The sequence below is a fragment of the Sminthopsis crassicaudata genome, chromosome 4, assembly GCF_048593235.1.
Source record: "Sminthopsis crassicaudata isolate SCR6 chromosome 4, ASM4859323v1, whole genome shotgun sequence".
In the NCBI taxonomy this organism is placed as follows: domain Eukaryota; kingdom Metazoa; phylum Chordata; class Mammalia; order Dasyuromorphia; family Dasyuridae; genus Sminthopsis; species Sminthopsis crassicaudata.
This window is the reverse complement of record NC_133620.1, coordinates 343,131,151-343,154,015: the sequence shown is the minus strand read 5'-3', so window position 1 is coordinate 343,154,015 and position 22,865 is coordinate 343,131,151. Positions and strand designations below refer to the sequence as shown.

At 46.3% G+C, this 22,865-nt stretch overlaps 2 protein-coding genes across 3 annotated transcripts in view; both read right to left on the bottom strand.

Moving 5' to 3' along the window:
* Window positions 1-2,580, bottom strand: part of ARHGAP27 (Rho GTPase activating protein 27) — a 67,292-nt gene extending 64,712 nt beyond the window's left edge. Inside the window, 4 exon segments of the mRNA XM_074261018.1 lie at window positions 1,492-1,581; window positions 1,583-1,750; window positions 1,753-1,827; window positions 1,829-2,580. Coding sequence (XP_074117119.1) covers window positions 1,492-1,581; window positions 1,583-1,750; window positions 1,753-1,827; window positions 1,829-2,485 — 990 coding nt within the window. The 5' untranslated portion in view covers window positions 2,486-2,580.
* A 9,047-nt stretch (window positions 2,581-11,627) lies between these two features.
* PLEKHM1 (pleckstrin homology and RUN domain containing M1) overlaps window positions 11,628-22,865 on the bottom strand; it is a 38,914-nt gene continuing 27,676 nt past the window's right edge. For both annotated transcript variants that reach the window (XM_074261016.1, XM_074261017.1), the window contains exons 9-12: window positions 22,669-22,862; window positions 15,046-15,109; window positions 14,357-14,514; window positions 11,628-13,871 (exon numbers count right to left, since the gene is read on the bottom strand). In XM_074261016.1, the coding sequence (XP_074117117.1) occupies window positions 13,760-13,871; window positions 14,357-14,514; window positions 15,046-15,109; window positions 22,669-22,862 (528 nt within the window). In that variant the 3' untranslated portion in view covers window positions 11,628-13,759. The remainder of the gene's footprint in view (window positions 13,872-14,356; window positions 14,515-15,045; window positions 15,110-22,668; window positions 22,863-22,865) is intronic.

Below are 22,865 nucleotides of genomic sequence, written 5' to 3'. Positions count from 1 at the left end.
TTAAAAAGAAAAAAATTGGTTTTCATCTTCATCTGAGAAGAGATTGATTGAGGTTAGAGTTATACATTGCTCCCGTTTAGGCCATGCTTTAGTGCTGTACTGAATGATCAAAGAGGGGATGTAGTCGTCTTTAAATAGAGATTTCTAATCTCGCCACTTCCTTCAGTATGAAGGAAAAGACATCTTTCTTAGAAGCAGGGCAACCTCAGCAGTGACACACGGTGTGGGTGACTGTGAGTCTTATGCTTTTCATTTGTATAAAAGCGCTTTCAGGCTTGTGAGGACCGAACGAGGAACATAGAGAAGCTTCTTTGTAGGACTTAAAGCGTTGTACAAATCCTATCTTTATTTTTGTTGTTACTGTTTTTTGAGTCTCAAGGTGACAAACTCTGTGAGGTGCATCGAGGATACTGTTAGCCATGTCTAACACAAGAGAACAAATGGGACTCGGTGAGGGATTTAACCTCACTTGTCTTCAGGCGGATCCAGAGTGAGAGCCTCTCCCCACCCTCGGGGGCCCGGGGTCCACAGCCTTTCCGGGGAGACCCTCCTCCTCTAGGAAGAGAACGCGCCAGCTGCCCAAAGGTAGGGCAGGGCAGGGGTACTCCTCCCCTCTGGCATAGCTGGGCGAAGATCCGCCTTCACAAACACCCTGACAGCCCACCGATATTTCTGCTGGGGAAAGGACCTGCAGTCTGCACGGAGAGCCGGGGCCGGGGGGGGGGGGGGGGGGGGGGGGGGGGGGGGGGGCGGGAAAGAGCCGCTGCACTCTCCGCGGGCCTGGGTGAGTCCGGCGTGCGGTGCGGCGTGAGATTTATCCGACGGAATGTCTAACTCTATTCCCCTCCCTCGCTTCTCTTTCTGTCTCTCTGCAGAAGGAGGGGGTAGGGGAGACTTTTACAGATGGGCTAAATTTACAATACTAGGGACCATCCAGATATGTTGGGCGCGGGGCGTCCAGGAGGGGAGCCAGGCCGGGCCCGCTGCTTCCCTTTACTCTTCCGCTGCATGGAAACGTGGATCGCAGAACCTCCCGTGCCCTCATTTACGGTTCCTATTCTCGGGCACTGGGAGTCCCCCCGGGTTACCACCCACTCCTCACCGGCGCACCTCTCTACACTGACCACGGGAGGGCAGGCTATCCTCGACAGCTACCATAGCAAAAGGGAGAGAAGCGTGTGGGGCTGAAAAGAAGAGCCTGGGATTAGGGATGGGGAAGGGGAAGGGATATAGAGCGAGAGGAGGAGGTGTGGGACGGGGAAAGAGGAGGAGAGAAAGGGCAGGGAGCGAGGGAAGGATGGAGCTAGGGAAGCAGATGGAAGAAGGAGGGCACTGGAGACAGCCGCAAGTAACTGGGGGCATGGGAAGAAGAATAACGAGAGCGGCAGCCCCCCCTCCCCAGGAGGATATTCTGTCGGGGTCTCTGACCCCGGGGTCACTGACGGCCGCAGCCCCTCCCCGCAGGTTCCCGCAGCTCCCACGCCCCGGTACCTTCTCTTTGGGAGGCTCGCCTCGCACGTCCGGGATGGACTCATAGATGTTCTCCGAGTCGCTCCGGCTCAGGAGGAGAGGCCGGCTGTGGGGCTAGGGGCCTCGGGGAGACCCAGGAGCCCGCCACGCTGCAAGCCTTGTAGGAGCCCGAGCTCCCCAGGAGCCCCGAGAGCGGCACGACTGCGGTCCGAGCCAGGTCGTCCAGGGACTGGGCAGCCCTGATGGAGGCCGCGGGTCGGAGGTAGAGGGGTGGTGGGGAGGCCCCGGGGCCAGACTGCTCCGCTTGCCGGCGTCGCGGCGCCGCCCGGGGCTGTGGAAGGAGCTGAAGCGGCCCAGGGGCGCCGGTCGCGAGCTCCGAGGGACCCCCGGAGTCGCCGCTGGACGGGGCGGGCGCGGTCTCTGCGGGAATGCTCACGAATTTGTAATCGTACGCGAGCGGCTCCGGGGCGCAGGGGGCCGGGGCAGCGGCGGGCAAGGGCATCTGGGGAGAGGCCGGGTCGTCGGGCGAGGCGAGCCGCGGCAGCTCCCGCACGTACTGCGCGGGCAGGTAGAAGGGCCGGCTGCCGGGCCCCCGCCTCACGTGCCACCAGTGCTCGGTGCTCCGCCGCAGCAGCTGGTAGCGCTCATTGGGCCGAATGCAGACGCGCCGGCCGTCCTTCCCCGTGTACTCGAAGGCATGCTCCACCAGCACGTACTCGTCCCCGGGACCGTCTGCGGGCTCCATCCCGCCCGGCCTGGCCTCCTGGGCCTCTGCAGCGGCCTCGCTACCCTGCCGAAGAGGAGGAGGAGGAGCGGAGAGTGAGGTGCGGCAGAGCACAGGTGAGGCAGGGAGGGGAGACCGGAGCACCGGCACGGAAGCGCAGTCTCCTTGTAGGTCCAATGAAAGGCCCAAGCCTTCGGGGCTGCCCCGTTGGGCACGGGCAGTAGGGGTCATCAGGGTCAGAGACTCCCCCAAGAAAAGGGACCCTCTCCCGCTCCCCCGGCTCCCACCCATCGCCGTCGGTGCCCCAGGCACCGTAAGCAGTGGGAAGGGGCCGCGGGGGCAGGAGCCGGGGAGGGGGCCCGATTCGGCCTCGCTCCGCTGGCCTTGAGCGCTGACTCAGGGGAAACCGGTTCTCTCGGTTTCTCATTCCGGGGCGGTGGCTCGGCAGCATCACCATAAACATGAACCGGAGCCCAGGCCTGCCCCGAGAGGGCCTAGGGCCCGCCACTGTGCGCTGAGAGGGACCACTCACTCACACGGGTCTCTATTAGCGGGACCGGAGAATCGTTCCTGGGAAAGCTTCCTAGCTGGGGGAACCATGAGAGAGCAATTAATTTCTAACTGTGCGCTGGCCCTAGTTAGGTGTCCTGGGAGCTAAGCTAGTAGTGGATGAGCATAGAAGATGATACGGGGATGCTTTAGAAAAGGAAGAGGGCTGGACCCTTAGCCCGCCGGGCGCTGAATGCAGGAACAACACTTCTCAGACGGCAAGGACAGCCAGGCTGCCAGGGTGGCCATGAGTAAGCCGCGGAAATGTCCATTTAAATCCCCCTCCTTCCAAGCTGGGCAGTCCCATGCTTTGATCTGGGGAAGGGGAAGAGAGAGGCGGATCCTGACATCCTGGGGCCGCTGTGACCCTTTCCTATGTAGGCCATGAGTCAATGTCAGAGACTGAAAAAGCTTCAGCCCCTCTGGGCAGTGCACTGACCACACCTTTTCCGGCCCATCTAAGATGGCTTCACACTGGCGGCCTGGGCAGGCAGAGGACAGCCGGGACCCGAGAACTCCCCACAGCTTTTCTCCCCAGCCTTTTTGGGGAAGAGAGATTGTAGGGTAAACTGAGGCACGAGAGGGAAGGGAGCACAGCCAGACTTAGCCAGCATGGGAACCAAACAAGTTCTGTTTCCATGAGTCTCTTGCCTTCCCTCCCCATCACTTCCCCAATCTTCCTCTGTAGCCATCAGAAACTTACTCAAAAATGGCTGGCCACTTTGGAGACCCATGAGCCGGACTGAGAAGAGTTTCAGAAATTACTGGATCGAAAGCAAGTTAGGCTTCTGACATCTGAGTGTGGGGCCTAGAAGGAAGAAGAAATATAAGGAAGGAAAAAAGGAGCCCCTCATTCTAAGCAAAAACTACAAGGTAATGAACAACCACTTCCCCCAAAGTTATATCTTGGGAAAAAGGAGAAAGCCCAGCGGCCAAAGTGCATTCCTCCCCTTCCTGTGTATGTTTCTGTCCCTTTTTGTACTCAGGACCAGCCTTGAGCTTAAGATAATAACAAAAGGGCCCCCTGAGATGGTGGAGATCTTTTTCTCCCTTAGGGATACACTGAGAATTAGATCTAGGTTGGGCCAACCAGCTTGACTAGGAATGTCTGGGGTGGGGTGGGGGGAGGAATAATAGGAAAGAGGGATAAGGGCAACCTTAAGCTAGGGGAGATAGAGTTCTGGGAAAGAAATTTAAGAGACTTAAGGTGAAGACTCAACATTTTCCTCCCTGTAGCTCATTGACAGGGAGGGGGAGGGGGAGCTATAGATAGAGCAAAAAGTTGCTGGAGTGAAGGGTAAATTCTCAGTGTCACCTTCACCCCTTGCCTACAAGGTCCATGGGGATAGGAAAAGGCAGAATCTCCATCCCACCCCCTTTTGGCCAGACCTGCCCCCTCAGCCTCAAGGTGTGGGGAGATTCTAGGGACTTGCCGGTCTGAGACTAGATGGGATGTCAGCAAAATGTTCAAAATTGAAAGCTCAAATGCAAAACAGAATACTATATTTTGCATTCGATTCAAAGTCAAATCAGGCACTTCCTCAAATCCTGGCTCTTCTTTCAGCTATCCTCTTGGCAATGTTTCCCTAATGCCCACCACAGGGCCCCATCTTGCAATTTCCTAAAGTCTCTGCTAAATCAGGTTGGGGTTGGGAGGGAAAATTGGTTAGTTTCCAGCTCATTGTGTGACTGAAGGAGACAGCTCCCACAGTCTGGGGGTGGGGAAAGAGCAAGGGTGTGAATAAATGTGTATATAAGTGCAAGTGATGGTCATTAAAGATTTAGGGAGAGGGGGGGCAGAAGAAAGCTCTGGAGGGAGAGTTGGGGGTAGGTCCCCACATGGCTCCTGCTCTAAAGAAACTAGGAATGGACCCCAGTAGGAGTCAGGGAGGTTATCAGTTTCCAAAGGTTATTTAGCATGTGAGGAACTGAGCAGAATAGATGAGTATGTCTCATCACTCCTCACCTCCTTCCCCGCCCCCCCACCCGTCCCCCAGCTATCTAGAAGCAATGGGGAATGCTGGATTATAATCACGGGCCAGGAACTCCCCCTCTCCAAGTGTACGGCAAGCTGGATTTCAGGTTTTTCCGACTCCCCTCCAAGCTCCTTGTCTGTCCAGAACCCCTGCTCTCCCTCCCCACCCACTCACCTAGTTTCACTATCATACCATTCATTTCTGTACCCTTATACCCTGTCCTTTCACTGTATTCCCCGTTTCCTTCTTCTTAAACCTTTGTCACCCCCATTCCCTTTTTTTCTACCTTCTCTTTTGCTCTTCTGCTGATCTATAATCTCAATCAATCAGGGAGCTCTGAAGTCTAGATTGAGATCTTAACCTATAGCTGCTCAGAGCTCTCGGAGAGGTGGAGGGAAGGGGGGAAGGGAGGCGCTGTTACTTGGAATTTCCCTGGCTTGACTTGGGGTCCTAAAGTGGTTCTTGGAGCTGTCTCCTCTTCCTCTCTGGTCCCTGAGAAGGCTCCTCTCCCCTCCCCCCAACACTCACACCCAAGCCGTGCAGCCAGATCCCCAAACTCACCTGGACTAGCCGACCGAGGGCTGGCTGGCTGACTGGCTCCCTCCCTTTCTTTCTCACTTGTTCACTCCCTCATTTCCTGTGGAACAATATAGAGAGTGGAGTCACAGGAGGAGAGCGCCCAGCATACTTCCTCCTAAACTGGGGACTGCGGCTGCAGAGAGAGACAATCCCCGGCGTCCTGGCTTCCTGTCCCTGCTGGGCCAGCCCTCCCAGGGCTGAAACCTCGACCACACCTGGGCTTTTCCCCACAAGTAGAGGAGGGAAAAGGATTTGTCCCTTTGCTAGGGATGAGCACACACACCATAGAAACTTCCCCATCCCGATTCTATTCAGAGTCCCCCTCCCCACCACCTCCTACCCTAGTTGCAGAAGCAGGGGGTCTTTTCAATTCTTCCCATGTGTCATTGTACTTTTTCACCAAAATATTAATAGTTGCTACTTATATAGCACTCCAAGGTTTGCAAAAGAGCTTTTAGTCATAATAACGAACTATCATTTATATGTTTTATTTACTATAGGTCTTTAAGATTTTCAAAATTCTTTACATATGTTGTTATCTCCTTTGGTTCCATACATTATCTAATTTAATCCTCCCCAAAATTCTGTGAGCAAGGTAGTCCTGTCCATGCTACAGATGAAGAAACCGAGGATCAGAAAAATCACACATCGAGGGTTAGAGGCAGGATTCAATCCCATGATTATTGACTTCAAGTCAAGTATGGTTTCTGCTGCCCTGACCCCTAATCCTTATTAGAGTCTCCCTCTAGTAAGGGAAGATTCTTTCTCCTCCCCTCTCCCCCAAACATAATTTCACAAGGTTGTCACAATGTATTTCTATTCATTTTATCAGCATTGAAAAAATGGTAGTGTTATAGTAGCTGACACTTTAAGTTTTCAATAATACAGCAATCCTATCCCCATTTTACAGAAGAGGAAATTGAGGCATACAGAATTTGCCTGGGGCCACACAGTGTCAGAGCTGGGATAAGAACCTAGCAGGTCTTGATAGGGTGATAAAATTTTTTGCATTATATCGAATGCCTGGATTTGGAAAAAAAAACAATAGCTCCCAGGTTAGAGAAACTAGATTCAAATCTCAGCCCTAATATTGACAACTTTTGTGACTTTGAATAGCTCATCTAACCCCTCCAGCCTTCAGTTTTCTAAACTTAAGTTTATAAGTGAAGGTTTTAATTAATCTCTAAGGTCTCTTCTAGCTCACAATCCTATAATCCTTTGATCCTATAAATGATTAATTGGAGCCCTGAGCTGTTTACAAACTGACTGGAGGGACTTTAAGGGGGACAGGTTTCCTCGCTGGACAAAGCTCTAGCCCATCCTACTATCTTTTTTTTCTCATTCTTCCTAGCATCCCTCCCCACTAGCATTGTCACTTGGGATCCAGAAATAGGAGAATTGAATTTAATTCAGCAGGTGTTTGTTAAGTGCCTTCTGTGTTCTAGGAATTGTATTGGGTGCCCGAATTAAAAACAAAAAGGAAACAGTGTAAAGGGAGTGATGTGGTATTGTTCAGGGTTGTCCAAACACTCCTTTTAGTCCCCCGCCCTGCTATAGGCTTCCCAGAATAAATAAGAAAATAAAAGAAAAATAAACTAACAACAACAACACTCACTCCATTCTGGGAAGTAGTTTCAAAGAATCTGTAATTCTTTTGATCTTTTTGTTAGCTCAGAATTCCCAGCCCAAGACAGTGTTGTGGGTAAAGCACTTCAGTGTAGAGTGGTTAACACTATTTATAAAAACAAAGTAAATATTCAAAATAAAGAAAGGTAAACCTTCCTCTAGTCTGGAAGAAAAGGTTTTAGATTTCCATGAAGGAGCTCAAGGAAAAAAAAAAGGAAATAAAGGGTTATCACCCTACTGTATGTAGTCCTGAGGTAAGGGGATTATAAAAAATCCTGGGTCCTGATCCACCTTGTCCCTGATTGACATAAATGCCTCAGTTCCAGCAACCTAGCCCCTTTTTTATGGTTTCTCTCAGGACGCCTTTCTCTAGCTCCATTGGTTCTTTCAGGAGTTGGATTCCTCTTTGAGACTGTTTCTGAACTCAGTTTGGGTTCCTCTTTGAGTGAGTGAGTGTGTGTGTGTGTGTGTGTGTGTGTGTGTGTGTGTGTGTATTTATATATATAAAATTTGCTGAGGCAATCAGGGTTAAGTGACTTGCCCAGGGTCACACAGCCAGGAAGTGTTAAGTGTCTGAAGTCAGATTTGAACTCAGGTCCTCCTGACTTCAGGGCTGGTGCTCTATCCACTGCAACACTAGCTGCCCCTTTGAACATATTTGTTAGACATAATGAAATGACTTTTAAAGGTCACCATGAGGCATGTTCTATCATTCTCCATCCTATCTGGTTCTTTCCTTTCTGATTTACTCAAGGAATTAATTTGAACCTCATAATCTCTAGTGTGGATGCACCCTTAATAATTCAATACCTCATTCCAGTTCTTTTTCTTGTGAATAGTTCCTGGACTTCCAAAGATCACTCCTTTAAATCCTTCTTCCAGTTAAACATTTGTTGGTTCCCAGCAAATCAACTAGAGCACCCTTGGCAAAATTCATAGTCCCAAATTCTAGATAATACTTTATGATTTGGGGAGACTCAAGCATTGTCTTTGCAGGTACAATGCTTTTTGTTCAAAAGAGGCTCAGAAAAGTCCAGTATGGATGAATGTGCAAGTCCACTCCCCCAAAAGAAGCACTTATACTGGAAATTTATATGTCTAGCCTTATTACATATTATTCCCCTTCTCATACTCTCGTACCATTAAACTGATCTTCTTGCTGTTCCTCTCTCATAATTTATACAAACGTTTGTATAAACTTTTCCTCATGTCTAGAACGTTCTCTCTTAGAATTCCTATCTTCCTTCAAAGTTCAGCTCAATATCATTTCGACTTTGCTGATCACCTTCCTCCCCAGCTGTTAATGCTTCTCTCCTCCCCTTATATATTTATTTTTTTGTTGTTCGGTTGTGTGCCACTTCATGACCCCATTTAGGTTTTTCTTGGCAAAACTACTGGAGTGGTTTGCCGTTTCCTTCTCTGGCTCATTTTACAGTTGAGGAAACTGAGTCAAACAGGCTGAAGTGACTTGCCCAGGGCCACACTAATAAGTATCTGAGGACAGATTTCAACTCAGGAAGATGAGTCCTCCTGGAAGTCTATCCATTGTGTCACCTAACTGCCCCTCTTTATTTTGTCCATCTCAGCAGATGTGCATGTCATCTCTCGGATAGACTGTAAGCTCTCCACGTGCAGGGATTGTTTCATTTTTGTTTGTATCGAGATCACAAAGAAATTACTGAAGAAAAGCCTTTTGATCACCTGGAGGTGCAGGGAGTAGCTCTTTCCTTAGGGCTTTTTTCTGAGGTGAAAATGGGAAAGGGGACCTCCCATAAAGACCATAGTCACTTTCTCTGTTGGTGAAGGAACCTTTGGACAGCAAGTGAAACTTCAGTCCAGGAGTCCTGACTTCCAAGGCAGACAGGTCTCTGCAGTGTCTCCAGACCCTTACTCCTTGGTGCAGACATCCTGCAGCATGGACATCCAGATGCCCTGCCTAGCTGGTGTCCGCTCCCCATATAGTCATGTAGTTAAAGACGACAGAGATAAAACTCCGAGTCGTAACAAACTTTAGAGGAACTTTAGAGAAGGGTCTGGGGAGCAAGGAGTGTCTTATTCTGGTCTGTGAGTAGGGAACTTCAGGTCCGAAGCTTAATCTTAAGAGAAAGTTGAGCAAGTTCAGGATGAACCACATATTTTTCCCCCATGTTAACTGGGTGAGACAGTAGTAGTGTCGGGGAGTAGAGCTTTTATGGATGAATGGATTGGGTGACAGTCTCATTGAGACTGGGGGCAAAACAGCACCTGATTCATCTTTCCCTTTCCCCCTATGAGATTTCTGTCCCCAAGGATGTCAATCTGGGTTCCTCATAGAGGAACCATCTTATACCCCAGCTCTGAACAGAAACTTTCCCTAAGTGCTGTGGATGACTCACACAGTGCTCCAGAGCTTCCTCTGGATCTAAGTGTAGCACTTGGGTTGTTCACTTGTTCTGCTTCTTTTTGGCTCCATGACTGGTATACCATCATCAGGGCAAAGGGATGCCCAAAGGCCCAAAGGAGGGATCAGCCCCTGGAGACAAAGAGTCAATCTAATAATACTGGGCCCCTTCCTACCACAAGTAAGGCATTGGGGTTTGAGCAAAATGAAGGTCCCTGCCCTCACTTGCCCATAAAGAACTTACCTTCTTGGGGGGCAGAGAGGGAGCGTGGGTGGTTCTATTTAAATAGATAAGCATGCACATGACAAATTAGTGACCACACCACTAATAACTAGGGGATGGAGACTTCCCATAGGTGACACACAAGGAGCCAGGGGAGGAGTGCATTCCTAGTCTGTGCAAGGATAGGGAGGAGGGCCAGTCTGGCAAGTAGGCCATTTTGACTGAAACAGTCCATGGAGGGCAGCGTCAGAGAATAAGCCTGGGCCGAGGGGGCAGGGCTAGGGAAAGGCCTGGAAAGGGGCTGTACCAAGCAAAACTACTTGGGCCTACAGCAATTGGGACAGGCTGAAGATTCTGTCCCAAGTGGGGAGGTGGAGCTGAGGGAGACTGACTGCCCCCTGGGAGTCTGAGGCTGTTCTGTTGAGCTCTGGCTTTTCAAAGGGAGATACCTCAGGAAGACATTGCCTGAGGAAACGCTGATACCCATTTGCCTGAAGCCAGTGTTTATCAGCCTCCTGAGCCCCATCATCTGCCTCAGAACTCACCCTCTATTTAACGTGCTATATATACATGTACCTATTATTATAATGGGCAGCATGGCAGTGGAAGAGCTAGTGTTTATCTAGCGCTCCATGAATTGCCAAGCCCTTCACAGACACAACACTGGTATTGGGCTGGGGGAAATTGGGGCTGGCACCGAATCACCCAGCTGGCAAGGATTGGAGGCAGGGTTCCATTCTGCACTGTGAAAAGAGTTGGACAGATCTGGGAACAAAACTCATCTCTGACACTTCCTATGTGAACTTGGGACAAAGTTCCCTCTTTCTGGACCTGTTTCCTCTTTTCCAAAATGCCCACCATCACACTAGATACTTCACAGGCTGTGAGGGAAACACTTCAAAAACAACCTACTTTATTCTAACTAAAAAGTGAACGAATGAATGAAAAAACGTTTTTTAACTTGGTGCCAAGGGATGGCAACATTAACAGAAAAGCTGACAACCCTGCTCTCAGGGACTCACTCTAATGAGACGACACATAAGGAAATTCAGCTGTGGGGCAGGTGGATGAATCCAGAAATGCTAAGCCTGTGCTAGTGAAGTGAATGGCAGAATGGGAAAGGCAAGGAGCACTTACAAAGAGCCCCCTACAAACATCATTTCTGGTCTTCCTTCACACTTTTGGGAGGTCGGTCTATTATAGCCTGATAGAGTTAAGTCCCATAGCCAGAGTCTGAGCCTGGACTCCAACTCGGTTCTACCAAACTCCAGGCCCAGCCAGTTATCCACTGAGTCACCAGCTGCCTCCTGGCCAGGTCCAGAGAACTCAGAGGGCAGGCTTTAGGGAAGGGCACCGGCTCAGCACAAGAACAGCTGAAGACTGTCTCCCCCAGGGTCTGGGTGGAGTCCCCGGGGGCTCATGGCTGGCAAAGGGGCAGGATGACCCAGCACTGAGATACCACAAGGACGACTATTCTACCCACAAACAAGAATGGGGCTTTATACTTAAGACGGGACCTTGGAGGTCCCTGACAGGATAAGGGAACTGCACTTTAAAAGAGATTTGGCCAAGTTCACATAGAAAGTGAAAGAGGAACCCTGGGCTGGTGCTGAAAACCTGTCCTAATGGTCCTGGACGACAACTCTTCCTCCTTCCCTTATTGTGGCTCTCATTTTCTTTCCCCTGCCCCCCCCCCCAAACCCTTAGGTGGATTTGGCAAACTTCCCCACTTGTGTGAACGGATGGGCATCATTTCTTGAAAGAGCCATCTTCTTCAGTCAAAGCTTTATACCCAGAGGACTCTCTCAGGGCAGAGTCCTCTAGCTGAATGGAAAGCCTTTCCTTAAGGCCCCACACCTCCAGAGGTGGCCCACCTGTCCCCCCTCTTTGGGCTCTGTCCATCATGGACAGAGCAGTTTTTATCAGAGGATTTGAGAGGAGATGAGGGGCCAGCTGTTCACTTCCTGTGGGCCTGGGATCTCTAACTGCAAAGATAGTTCTGGGAGTCTGAGGCAGGCCAGTCTTTACTGCAATATCATCCAGAGCAGCAGCAGTAGTTAGGAAGTACACTTGATACAAACCACTCCTTAGGGAGAAAGGCCCATTCACAAGAAATGGTTTATTGTATAAAACAAAATTTAAAACACAAAACCCACATGGTCACTATTTAGAATCCATTTAGCTTTCAGTTTGAGTCAGACAGGAAATAAATCAACACTTATAAAATTTTGGGGCTCATTTGGAAGGGGTTAAAAACAAATGCAAAGAAACCTGGAGATGGCAGTGATGAGGGGACTGGGTCATGTCTGGATAGGATCAGGGAGGATCCACTAAACACATTCACTTGGATTTCAGAGAAAACTAAGCAAACTCATTCTCCTCCCCTCCACCCCACAAAAACAGATACAGGGCCAATCAACTGGGAAAACTGGGGCAATTAAGGCTTTAAATGAATTGTGGTCATTATCTGGGTGGTTCTGGCTTTGGGTGACACAGTTACCATTCCAAAGGCTGTAGAGGGCCTGGGTACTCGGCTATCTGCAGGTGGCAACAGGGAGCAGTCCTGGAAAAAGCCTCTTTACACCCACTCGGCCTCCATCTCTTGCACAATGCAGACGGCTCTGCTGGCTTAGGCAGGTGACTCAGTAGCTTAGTCAGCCCCAGCAGCTACCTCCTGGGTGGGGGCAGGGGAGGCAAAGGGAAGATCTCTGACAGTGCTAGTATAACAGCCACTTTATGCTTCAAACGCCATGTTGTGCCCTATCTGCAAACATCCTGGCCAAGCAAGGAGCCCTAGGAGGGACTGTTCTGCAGTGGGCCGTACCAACTAGTGGGAGAAAACAGGAGTCACCAGAAACCCCCGGGGGAGAGCACCTCATTTGTTTGAAGGAAAAAATGCACACTCCTGCCCCCCAGTTCTAATGCTAGTTCTATCAATGAACAAGTCTCTTGTAATGCCTAATGGATGAGCTGAAAAATGTCTCATAATGGCTTCCTATAAAGATGAGTTCAATTTCCCTTTAAACCCAAGACTTGTTGCAAGACTGGGCAGTAAGGGCTGCCCCATAAATTCTTCCCCCAGCTCAGCCTTCAATGGGTCACAGGTGCTCACCAGCAGAGCCTGCTGCAGATTCAGGGCCAGGTAGAGAAGCCACTGTTGCACCTAAGGGTGTGGGAGAGTAGCAGGAGCCTCTGCGGCCAATCATGGTTGTCCATCAGAGGAAGAAGGGCCACCCTCCGTCACAGGCAGGTCAAGGAGCCTGGGAAGCTCCTCCAGACCTCTCTGACTGGCTGCGCCAGCTCTGCCACTCCTGGCTCAAGGCCGTGGGGGAAGAGAAGCAGGACACTGATCAGTGGAAGGTGGAAAGTGCTTTTAGTGCTGGTTCTGAGTCAGTTCGTGGTGGTCTCCAGTTGGGACCAGGGTGCAAGCTGAGAGGCAGATGAGATAGTCCAAAGCTTCTCCCCAAAGAGAAGGGGGCCAGGACTCTCAGTTGAGAGATGAAAAAGGAAAAAGAATGAGCATCTCCCTAAGCCCTAATTCCACCACCAGGCACTCGGGGCTTTTTGGCACAATGTTGCTCTAGGAGTTCAGTGGGGGCCCCTGGGGCTGCATCCCCATCTTCTTTGTCGTTTCAAGCAGCCACTGTGTTTCCACTCCAGCATGAGTGGGACTGGATCTCTTAGGTGGCCTGGGCAGAGTTCAAATATAAAAAATATTTTTTCCACTCAAAGGGAGGAAAAGAACAAGTATACCTTAGAAAACTAGAACTTTTAATCAGTAATGCAGAATTCAGAATGTCTGTAAATCTCGTTTCCACAGTGGGTGCCAGTGGCTGACTTAGGTAAGGTGAAGTGAGGTGAAGTGTAGGTCCCTGAAAAGGGAGATCTGGAAAGTCCAGAACTTGATTAGTGCAAATAGAGGCAACTGAGTCTTTAGGGGTATTCCATGGCAGCACAAGCTTCTCAAGGCCTGTATGTGAAACAACCAATGCTCTTCTCTTGCTTTTTCAGGGTGTTCACATCCCAGGAACTGGACAGGTGGGGTGACTGCTGCAGAGTCACCTGGAGGAGCCCATCAGTCAATGTTGAAGGGGGGAAATGGATGATGCTACTTCTTCCACCCTTAATCTGCACACACTTCCCTGATGGAAGGGCATTTGAATGTTAAATGTTATGTCTTCTTGTCCTTGATGGCCTGAGGTAGAGAAGCACACAAGGCTAATGACAAAATGTTAGGTATAAAGACTTTGCTCCTGATACTTTTTTCTGCGGGCACAGCGGGGACACCCTTTCTTCATTTGGGTCTGGCAGCTACTATGGAAGACAGTTTTGCACTCTCTGCATCTGAAAGGGGAAAAAAAAAACAAAAAAACAATGTGATCTCAATTCAAGTTCCTTAAACTATGGGTCATAACCCCATATGGGGTCTCATAATTGAATGGGGGAAGTTATAAAATTATGATTATCAGTAAATGTTAGATTTGTATATCTATTTTACACATGTACATACCCAGAGTCATGTAAAAATTTTCTTGGGTGACAAGTGGTTGCAGGTAGAAAAAGTTTAAGAAGCCCTGGTCTAAACAACATTTGTGGGACTCCCTTGCAGGCTCTGGGACTACTGGGCAGGAACTCTGTCTATAGAGCTGATTTGAGTCCTGGAAAAGCTGAAGTAGCTTTTTTTAGCCACATAGTACAATGGAGTTTTATCTCTTAGGCTAGATGTCTGAAGATCTACGGCTCTACAATAATCAGGGCAGACTTTTTCCTTCCAGGAGCAAAATAGCCATTTCTGAGTGGAGGAGGGGGAAGAGGTAGCTGCCACTTACCGTGTTGTGGTATCAAACTCAAAAGGGAAGATGATGCCATTATGATGGCAGATTTGGCAGATGAAGCCCCGCTGGGTGCACAGGTCACAGTGATAGACATGCTGGGATGCGTATTGGATTAGATCCTGCAGGAATCCCTCAAAACTGCCATCAGCTATCTGCCAAAAGGAAGCATCAAGGGAAGTTCTGCCATGAGGGCTGTGCGTGTGGATAATGGTCTGCTACCCTGGGTCTGGGTTTGCCAAACATTCCCTCATGGTCACTGTGTGGCAGACCATGTGAGAGAGGAGAAAAGAGACAAAAGGGACAGAGAGAGCATGGCGCTCCTAACCCTTTTATCCCGAACATTTTTTCCTCCCCCTATATCCCAATATTCATTTAAATTGGGGAAACAGGGGAAAGGAAGGTAAAAAAGCTCATATACACATACTAATAGGGGACCATGTATTTGGTATCATGCTGTTGCCCACCCAGGGAACTGTGAAGACCATCCACTTACTCAGGCAACTTTCAGCTCCAGACAGTCAACACCAATGTAAAGCTTAAAAAATTGAACTTTTTTTTTTTTTATAAAAGTTCCCATGTATCAATAGTTCTAGGGCATATTCTTCATCCCCTATTCATTTCTCCTCCCTCCCATCCAGGAATGGACATGCAAAATCTTTGTAGAAGAAGGGCTAAATTCTCACCTGCTGGAGGTCAGCAACACTGTACTTGTGAGGAGACTCTAAGAGATAGTTTCTGTGGTTGAGGCTTCAAAAAAAAAAAAAAACATGAGAAAGGGTGGTTAGCAGTATTTCCCTGGAACCAAAAACTCATGTTTCAGGGGTGGAGGAGGAAACTGGCTCAGATGTTAACCAAACTTTGGTTTGTATAACACAGATGGCTACAGATCCCCTACAGGGTCACATCCTGAGGAACAAAGGAAACACCTGGGAGAGCCGCCACCTTGGTGCAAAAATTTCAATCTCATTGTGGAAAAGGGAGGAAAAGAAGGTCAGGGTCCAAGTGGAGAAAACCAAATTTAGACTTGGAAATTTGTGTGGCACTCTTCAAGGATTCCTCTTAACATCTGGAAGGATGGTGTGAAGCAGCTATGGGTGTTAGAACTATGCTACACATTTCATGTATAGTTAGATAGAGAATCTGGGGATCAGGTGCAACAGCTTCTCTTTTTCTCTTCCTCCTCTTCCTATTACACTACACACCCTCCCCCACCTTAAAACTGTACATAAAGGGGTTACTATCAAGCCTGAAGATTTCCATGAGAGCCAGGTCAGTATAATCCATGTCTATACTTCACTAACTTGAGTGCAATGACTTCTCCCAAGTAAACTTCCAGCTTTACACGGAACAGGAAGCTGCCCTTTATCACTAGCAGGAAGACAGTGAATGTGAATTGTTGCCTGGCCCCGGAGTCCCAAAGGAAGGGGTGGGAGTTGTATTTGGACAGAGCACTATCTCCCTCCCATCAGTGCATCTTGTCCCATTGTTTTGGAAACTCAGAGATCTAATGAGAGCAGAATGTCCTTCCCTATGGGCAGACTGAATGCATGTGATTCCCAGCTCAGATGGGTAAAGGACCTGGGTTCCCAAACTTCATCCTTTACCATACTGGTCCAAATATAGACCATGTTTCTCCTCTAACTCTGGCTCTTTTAAAAACCCAGGGAGGGTGTGTAATAACATTATTTTCCAGTGTGTATCTATGATATTCCCTCTTCAAACAGATTTTGTTGTCAGGGGAGTGCTGGAGCCAGCTCATACCAGCCCTGGAAAGCTTACTTAAATTTTTAGCAAAAAGATACAAATTTTGATTTATTGATTTATCTGTTGTCTAGAGATGAGAAAGTGAAGAAAAAGTTAATTAAATGAAATTAAATAAATAGAAAGCCAATTGGCAACATTTACTACCACTCTTCCCAAATGCAGCCTATTATTAGAATCAATTCAGAATTACTATTTGACTTTGGGTATGAAATTTACCCTCTCTAGGCATCAATTTATCTATTTGAATAATGAGAAGGATAATTCCTAGTGTGAAGATGAATGATATAGTTTTTATCTAAATTCACAAAATCTAATCTTCCTGTATATGGGGATAATTCTTTGCAAAAGGAGAAATAAAAGGAAATCACAAAAGATGAAATAGATAATTTGTGGTCACAGGCCAAGCCAAATCCCCCACTTCATTTGTCTCTGAGTCTGTTCCTGACTCTCCAAAGTTCTTCGTCCAGCAATAACAAAGCAGCCTTCTCATCCTGCAAGATCATTCCTCTCTGAAGTCCCCTTTCTCTAACTGGTCAATTCTTCCTGGAATCTCATTAAAAAAAAAAAAAAAAAAAAAAAACCACCACAACAACAAATACCCAAGAGCTATCATGTTCCCTCCTTTCTTCCTACCCTCTGCCCCCCACTCCGCTAGGTGCTTTCCAGATTTCTCTTATGTGTTTTTCAGAATCACAATGTAAGTTTCTTCAGAGCAGAAATTATCTTTTTGCCTGTATTTCCCATTATTTAGCACATGCCATGACTTAATGAACGCATGCTAAGTTGATGATATAAAGCTGAAAAGTATTCTCACAAAGCAAAATAAATGCAATTAAAATGAAAAGGGAAGTAATTTAAACAATCCCTGTAGCAAATTCTCAGATGAAGGTCTGATAGCCAAAATATAAAAAGAATTGATATAAAAAGCCATCCTCCAATAAATAAGTGATCAAAGGATATAGACAGGTTATTCTCAAAAGAAACACCAATTATTAACGATCATATGAAAAAATGCTCCAAATTACTGCCAATCAGCAGAATTAGATGGACAAAAATGACAAAAGAGTAAAATAATAATTGATTGATTTTTGAGGATAGGCCCAAATGATAACATTACAGAACTATGATTTGACCTAACCATTATGGAAAACAATTTGGAACTATAACTAAAGAGGTTTTGCCCTAATGATAATACTATTTAGGCAGATAGATCAAAAGGGTCAAGGAAAGAAGGAAAGTTTTACTGTAACAAAGTGTAAAGGGCTAGAACTGAGCAATGCACTTGGATAATGAAGCCCGTGAGACTAATTGCCAATTGGACGGTTCCCTATTAACTTGTTTGAAGGTTGACCCTCCCCAGCTGTTCTGTGCTGACTTGATTGGTGGGACAAAGAGGGGGAAGTGACTTGTGTGGGAGGAGTAAGAGAAACTTGGGTGGTGGAACTCTCGCTCACTTGCACTCGTGACCTGGCGTTGGAGGCGACGGTAAAGATCTAGAATAAAGACATTTAGTGATCCTGACTCCTGCTGATTTCTGGGAAGATAAAGAGTTCCAGCATTTGACGCCCAACATGGGGCGCCTTAACCCGGCGTTCGGTTCATCCCGTGTCCAGTGCGAGCAGCTCCACTGTCTTTAGATAATCGCCAAGTGATGTGGAGAGACCCAGAAAGTGGTGAATGGAAGGGACCAGATAGGTTAACTGCCTGGGGGAGAGAGTTTGCTTGTATCTCTACAGATGGAGAAGGAATCAGATGGGTGCCAACGAGCCGTATTCGCCTTGTCCATCGGAGAGAGACAGAGCAGACCCTTGAAACGAAGGAGAAGACCCAAGAAACATCGGGTGGTTCCATTGCTGACTGTGCCCACCACTGAAAGAACCTGGCAGTTATGGCGTTTGACCCATGGACATCAAAAACTGTTGGACTTGAAAATCCTCAGGAATCATTGGATTCTCTGAGACATCATAAGACTATTGTAGGACTGAAATCCTCAGGAATCATTGGATTCTCTGAGACATCATAAGACTATTGTAGGACTCTGAAAGTCCTCAGGAATCATTGGATTCTCTGAGGCATCATAAGACTATTGTAGGACTTGAAAATCCTCAGGAATCATTGGATTCTCTGAGGCATCATAAGACTGTTGCTGGACTTCAAAAACTTGTTGGGATCATTGGATTCCCTAACATATAAAAAGACTGATGTGGGATTTCAAAAACTTGTGGGGATCATTGGATTCCCTAACATATAAAAAGACTGATGTGGGATTTCAAAAACTTGTGGGGATCATTGGATTCCCTAACAGTGAAGCAATGGACAATAGATTGGTTTTGGACTATCTCTTGGTTGCTGAAGAAGGGGTATGTGTGTCTGGTGTTTACATACCCTCCTTCTAGGACTTCTGGAAATCTCTTACAATACCATGTTGATTTATATTGTTTGTTATATCACTACTTGCATGTACAATTCCTGTTTGTTACACCACATCGAGTCTGCACTGACTGTGGGGAGAGTCACCACTAATAGCCTCTGCGTTATTGCTATGTGCTTGTGTAATAACTCCCATGCTGATGGGTTTGTGCATACTTGTCTCTAATATTAAAGGCCCTTCAATCCAGAAACCCGCTAGCAAATCCCCACTTCTCTTTGGTGCTTTTCATCTCCCTTCCTGAGATGTCAGGGAGGGCGTGATTATCTCCTTTTTAGTGCTTTCATCTCCCCTCCTGAGAAGTCAGGAGGGGCGTGATCACCTCCTTTTTGGGGTTCTCATCTCCCTGAAAAGTCAGGGATGGCGCGACCTCCTGTGGTCTAAAACAAAAGAAAGCGGGAGATGTAAAGGGCTAGAACTGAGCAATGCACTTGGATAATGAAGCCCGTGAGACTAATTGCCAATTGGACGGTTCCCTATTAACTTGTTTGAAGGTTGACCCTCCCCAGCTGTTCTGTGCTGACTTGATTGGTGAGACAAAGAGAGGGAAGTGACTTGTGTGGGAGGAGTAAGAGAAACTTGGGTGGTGGAACTCACGCTAACTTGCACTCGTGACCTGGCGTTGGAGGCGACGGTAAAGATCTAGAATAAAGACATTTAGTGATCCTGACTCCTGCTGATTTCTGGGAAGATAAGAGTTCCAGCAACAAAGTGAAACAAAACAGATGCCTATCGATTGGGAAATGGCTAAAAACTGTGAATATATGAATGTAGTGGGCTTTTATGATACAAAAATGATGACTATGAAATAGGCAGAGTAAGAAGGAAAGAGATATATGAAGAGTTCAACAAGTAATATCAGAAGGATGATTTATACAATAATTATATCAAGAAAATTAACTTGTAAAGACTTCAGAACTTTGATCAAAGCAGCAATCAAATGCCTTTAGAACACTGATGATAAGATTTGGCAAATAGGTAACAGGTGCTAGTGCATTCCCAGAAATAGGCCATGTGTCAAATTTGTTTGGCTGGAACACACACATACACAACCCTCCTCCCCATAGCGCATGTATGCATGTATGTACACACATGCATATACATGCATATATTTGTGTATCTGTTACAAAAAATCTGTGGTTGGAGTAGGTTAGTGGGTATTGATAGATATAATAAAAAAAAAGCCAATAAAGACAGCTTTAAAAGATATCTTTTAAAAGACATAAGAAAATAAGTATAGAAGGGGACAGAAAGCAATTTTGCTTCTTCCTTATAAAAATGTTTCTTTAAAATCTATATTACTAACATTTAGTTTCTTATGTGATTTTTCTTCTCTGTATAGTGAAATATTTGTTCATGATTTTTTAACATGTAACAATAAAAAGAGAATTAAAAGTTAATAATACAAGAGAAAAAAATTTTAAATAAACTTGTCTTGCTCTTTGGGAGAAAAGTGTAAAGAAGTTTCTTATTTTATAATACCCAAATTTTACACGGATCTCTCCTTTGGTAAGGTACTCCCTTCCCAAGGTAGTCTTTTCTATTAAGGAGGATCTCTTCTTTAAAAATGTCCCTTTTATGATTAATCCATAATCTAATTATGGTCAATAACTTCTGCCTATTGTTCCAGGTTTTGCCTTAGGTGGCAAGTCTGGGATCTCCATTAATAAGACAATCCTTCAAATACTGAAAACTACCTTTCCTGTCAGTTCTCTTCTCCATGTTCAACATCACCTCCAATGGTAGCCAGTTCCCCTGACAGAAGGCTGCCTTTCTGTGGATGTGATCCAGGTTTTCAAATTTTTAAAATATGGCCACTTGGGCTCTTAGTGCCCCAGGAAACCAAGATCGAACTGAAGAGACACTGCTGAGCTGTACTGTTACAATGAGTTTCCTCATGGAGAAATTCCCTTTACCAACATGATCGACACTGCTGAGCTGTACTGTTACAATGAGTTTCCTCATGGAGAAATTCCCTTTACCAACATGATCATATCCAATCAATATGCCCATCCTAGAATGTGGTGCCTGTAAATGAACCCAATCCTCCAGATGTCTGATCAGGTTTTCCTGGACACAATACCATCTCTCTTGACTAAAACATTTGACTACCAAGTCACACTACCAATTTTCTCTGGGCTTGCAAGCCCATGAAAGCCCCAAATAATTGGATTCCCCCTTATTCGTTTCAGTCTGCTAAAATCTTTTTGGATCCTGATTTTACTGCCAATATGTTTGGCATTATGGCAGCTCTGTGGTTTTTTGAAGTATGTCACCCATGCCTTCCACCAAGTAACTGAAAAAAGGTTGGACAGAAGAGATTCAATTAATCTCAATGAATAGCCTCAAGTTCAGATCTCTGGAACACTCAATGGCAAACTTTGCTCCAGATTGGCTCTGATTCATTGTGATTATTCTTTGGGTCTAAGCACTTAATTTATTTCAAAGATCTTTAAGCATTTATAAATGATATTAGTCCTCTAAGTATCAACTAGAAAGAAAATAGGCAACTGGCCAACCAAATCCAATTCATCTTCATGTTAACAATCATGAGCTATTGTTTTCTATCCATGGTATACTTATTTACTAGAAATTCAAAATCTTAATAAACTTAAGACACTATACACTTTTTCTTTCTATGACAGTTACTTGCCCATAAATTTAAGAAATTAAGTTGGTGACCATCTTATTTCCAAAGGGCAAATGAAAGGAATCCCAGGCTGGCTTTAAAAGTCTTTGGGTCCACCTAATTCAATCTCTTAATTAATTTACATGTGGGGAATCCAGGGCCCAGAGATGACTGAAAAGTTGAATAGAATCTTGTGGTAGTCACTGACTCTGAAATTCATAGCCCTTTGATTCCTCTCTGATTACCCAGCCTTACTGATATGATTTGACTGAGAGATATCCACACCAGCCTCCCTAAGCTTTTAGCTCTAAAAGTCAAGATTTAAGTGTGCCCCCAAAGCCAGGCTCACTTTTCTTCAGAAGCCACAGGGTAGGGAAAGTAGAAAGCATGGTTATTATAGCTGCGATGTGATTCCCAATCTAGTCCAATAACCTCCTGTTGGTTTTATAAACCAAAAGACATGTAGGACAGATGCCTAGTTTTTTATCCAGATAGCTGACATGCTAGAACCCATTCACATATCTGAACCCATGGATGGGGAGGTCAGTTTTGCTCTCACCTGACTTAAGATTTCACCATCTCTGGTTAAATATAGAGGGTAGTGAGGGCTAGATCCTCATCTCTGGTCATGGGAGTCTTGTAAAAGTCAGAATGAGTCAATTCCTCCTGGTAATAATGTGACCTCTTAGTCACCTTAAAAAGTAGGGAAACTCAGATTTAGAAGTTTACTTCAAGGGCAGAAGTAAAACCTGCTTATGGAGCTCCTCCAAGGTCCCATCACAAAGATGGAAGGGGGTCTTTACAAACAGGCTCAGAATCTTCAACATGCTACCAGAACATCCTCCTGGCAATGCTTGCTTTTGGGTCACCTTGGCTAAGCTAGTGCTTCTTAAAAACAATCAACCTTTTTTTTTTTTTTTTTTTTTTTTTATTAAGAGAAGAGGTCCTATTGCAAGAATAGCTTATGGGGTCTGCAAAGGGAAACATGAACTCCAGAAGCCAGAACAGGCAACCAGGGAAAACTGGAGAATATAACAAGTCTCTCATGCTGTACTCTGAACTCTCAATCTCCTAAGTGGTTTCACAATGACCATGGTCACTATCAGGTGATGTTTGAATGACTTCACTGGAAAATAAAATGGTTTGGAAAACTCAGCTTTTTAAATAAGTGGGTCCACATAGGCCATATATCAGTTCTGAGTATTTCTCTCAAGTGCCTTGTTTGCTTGGAAGATCTAAGTGTGTCACAATGTCCCTATATAGAGAGGACTGATTGAAGTAGGAAGTCTGAGGCATCTTGTCTTAGCTTTCTGGGCTTGATTTTTGGGCTTATTACAAGTCAAATTTTCTAGACCCCTGTATGATGACATACCACAAGATTATTTGGATTAGGACTCTTTGGATAGATGAAGTAGTGACCCCAGATTGTTAGTCTGGACTCAAAGATAAATGGGGTACCGCAGTGGTTTGGGAGTCAGCACTCACCGTTTGCTGAGTTCTTTCAGGGCCCCACTTCGGCACAAGATCAGGTAGTCTCCGAGGAGCTTAAGCTGCTCCCGGCTTCTCCATATATGGTTCATCCGCTCCACGTGGTCATAAAGAGACTTATTCACCAGCTGTAGGTTGATAAGGGGCTGGTTCCGGATTTGTATTAGGAACTTGAGAGCCTGGCGGCAAACCTA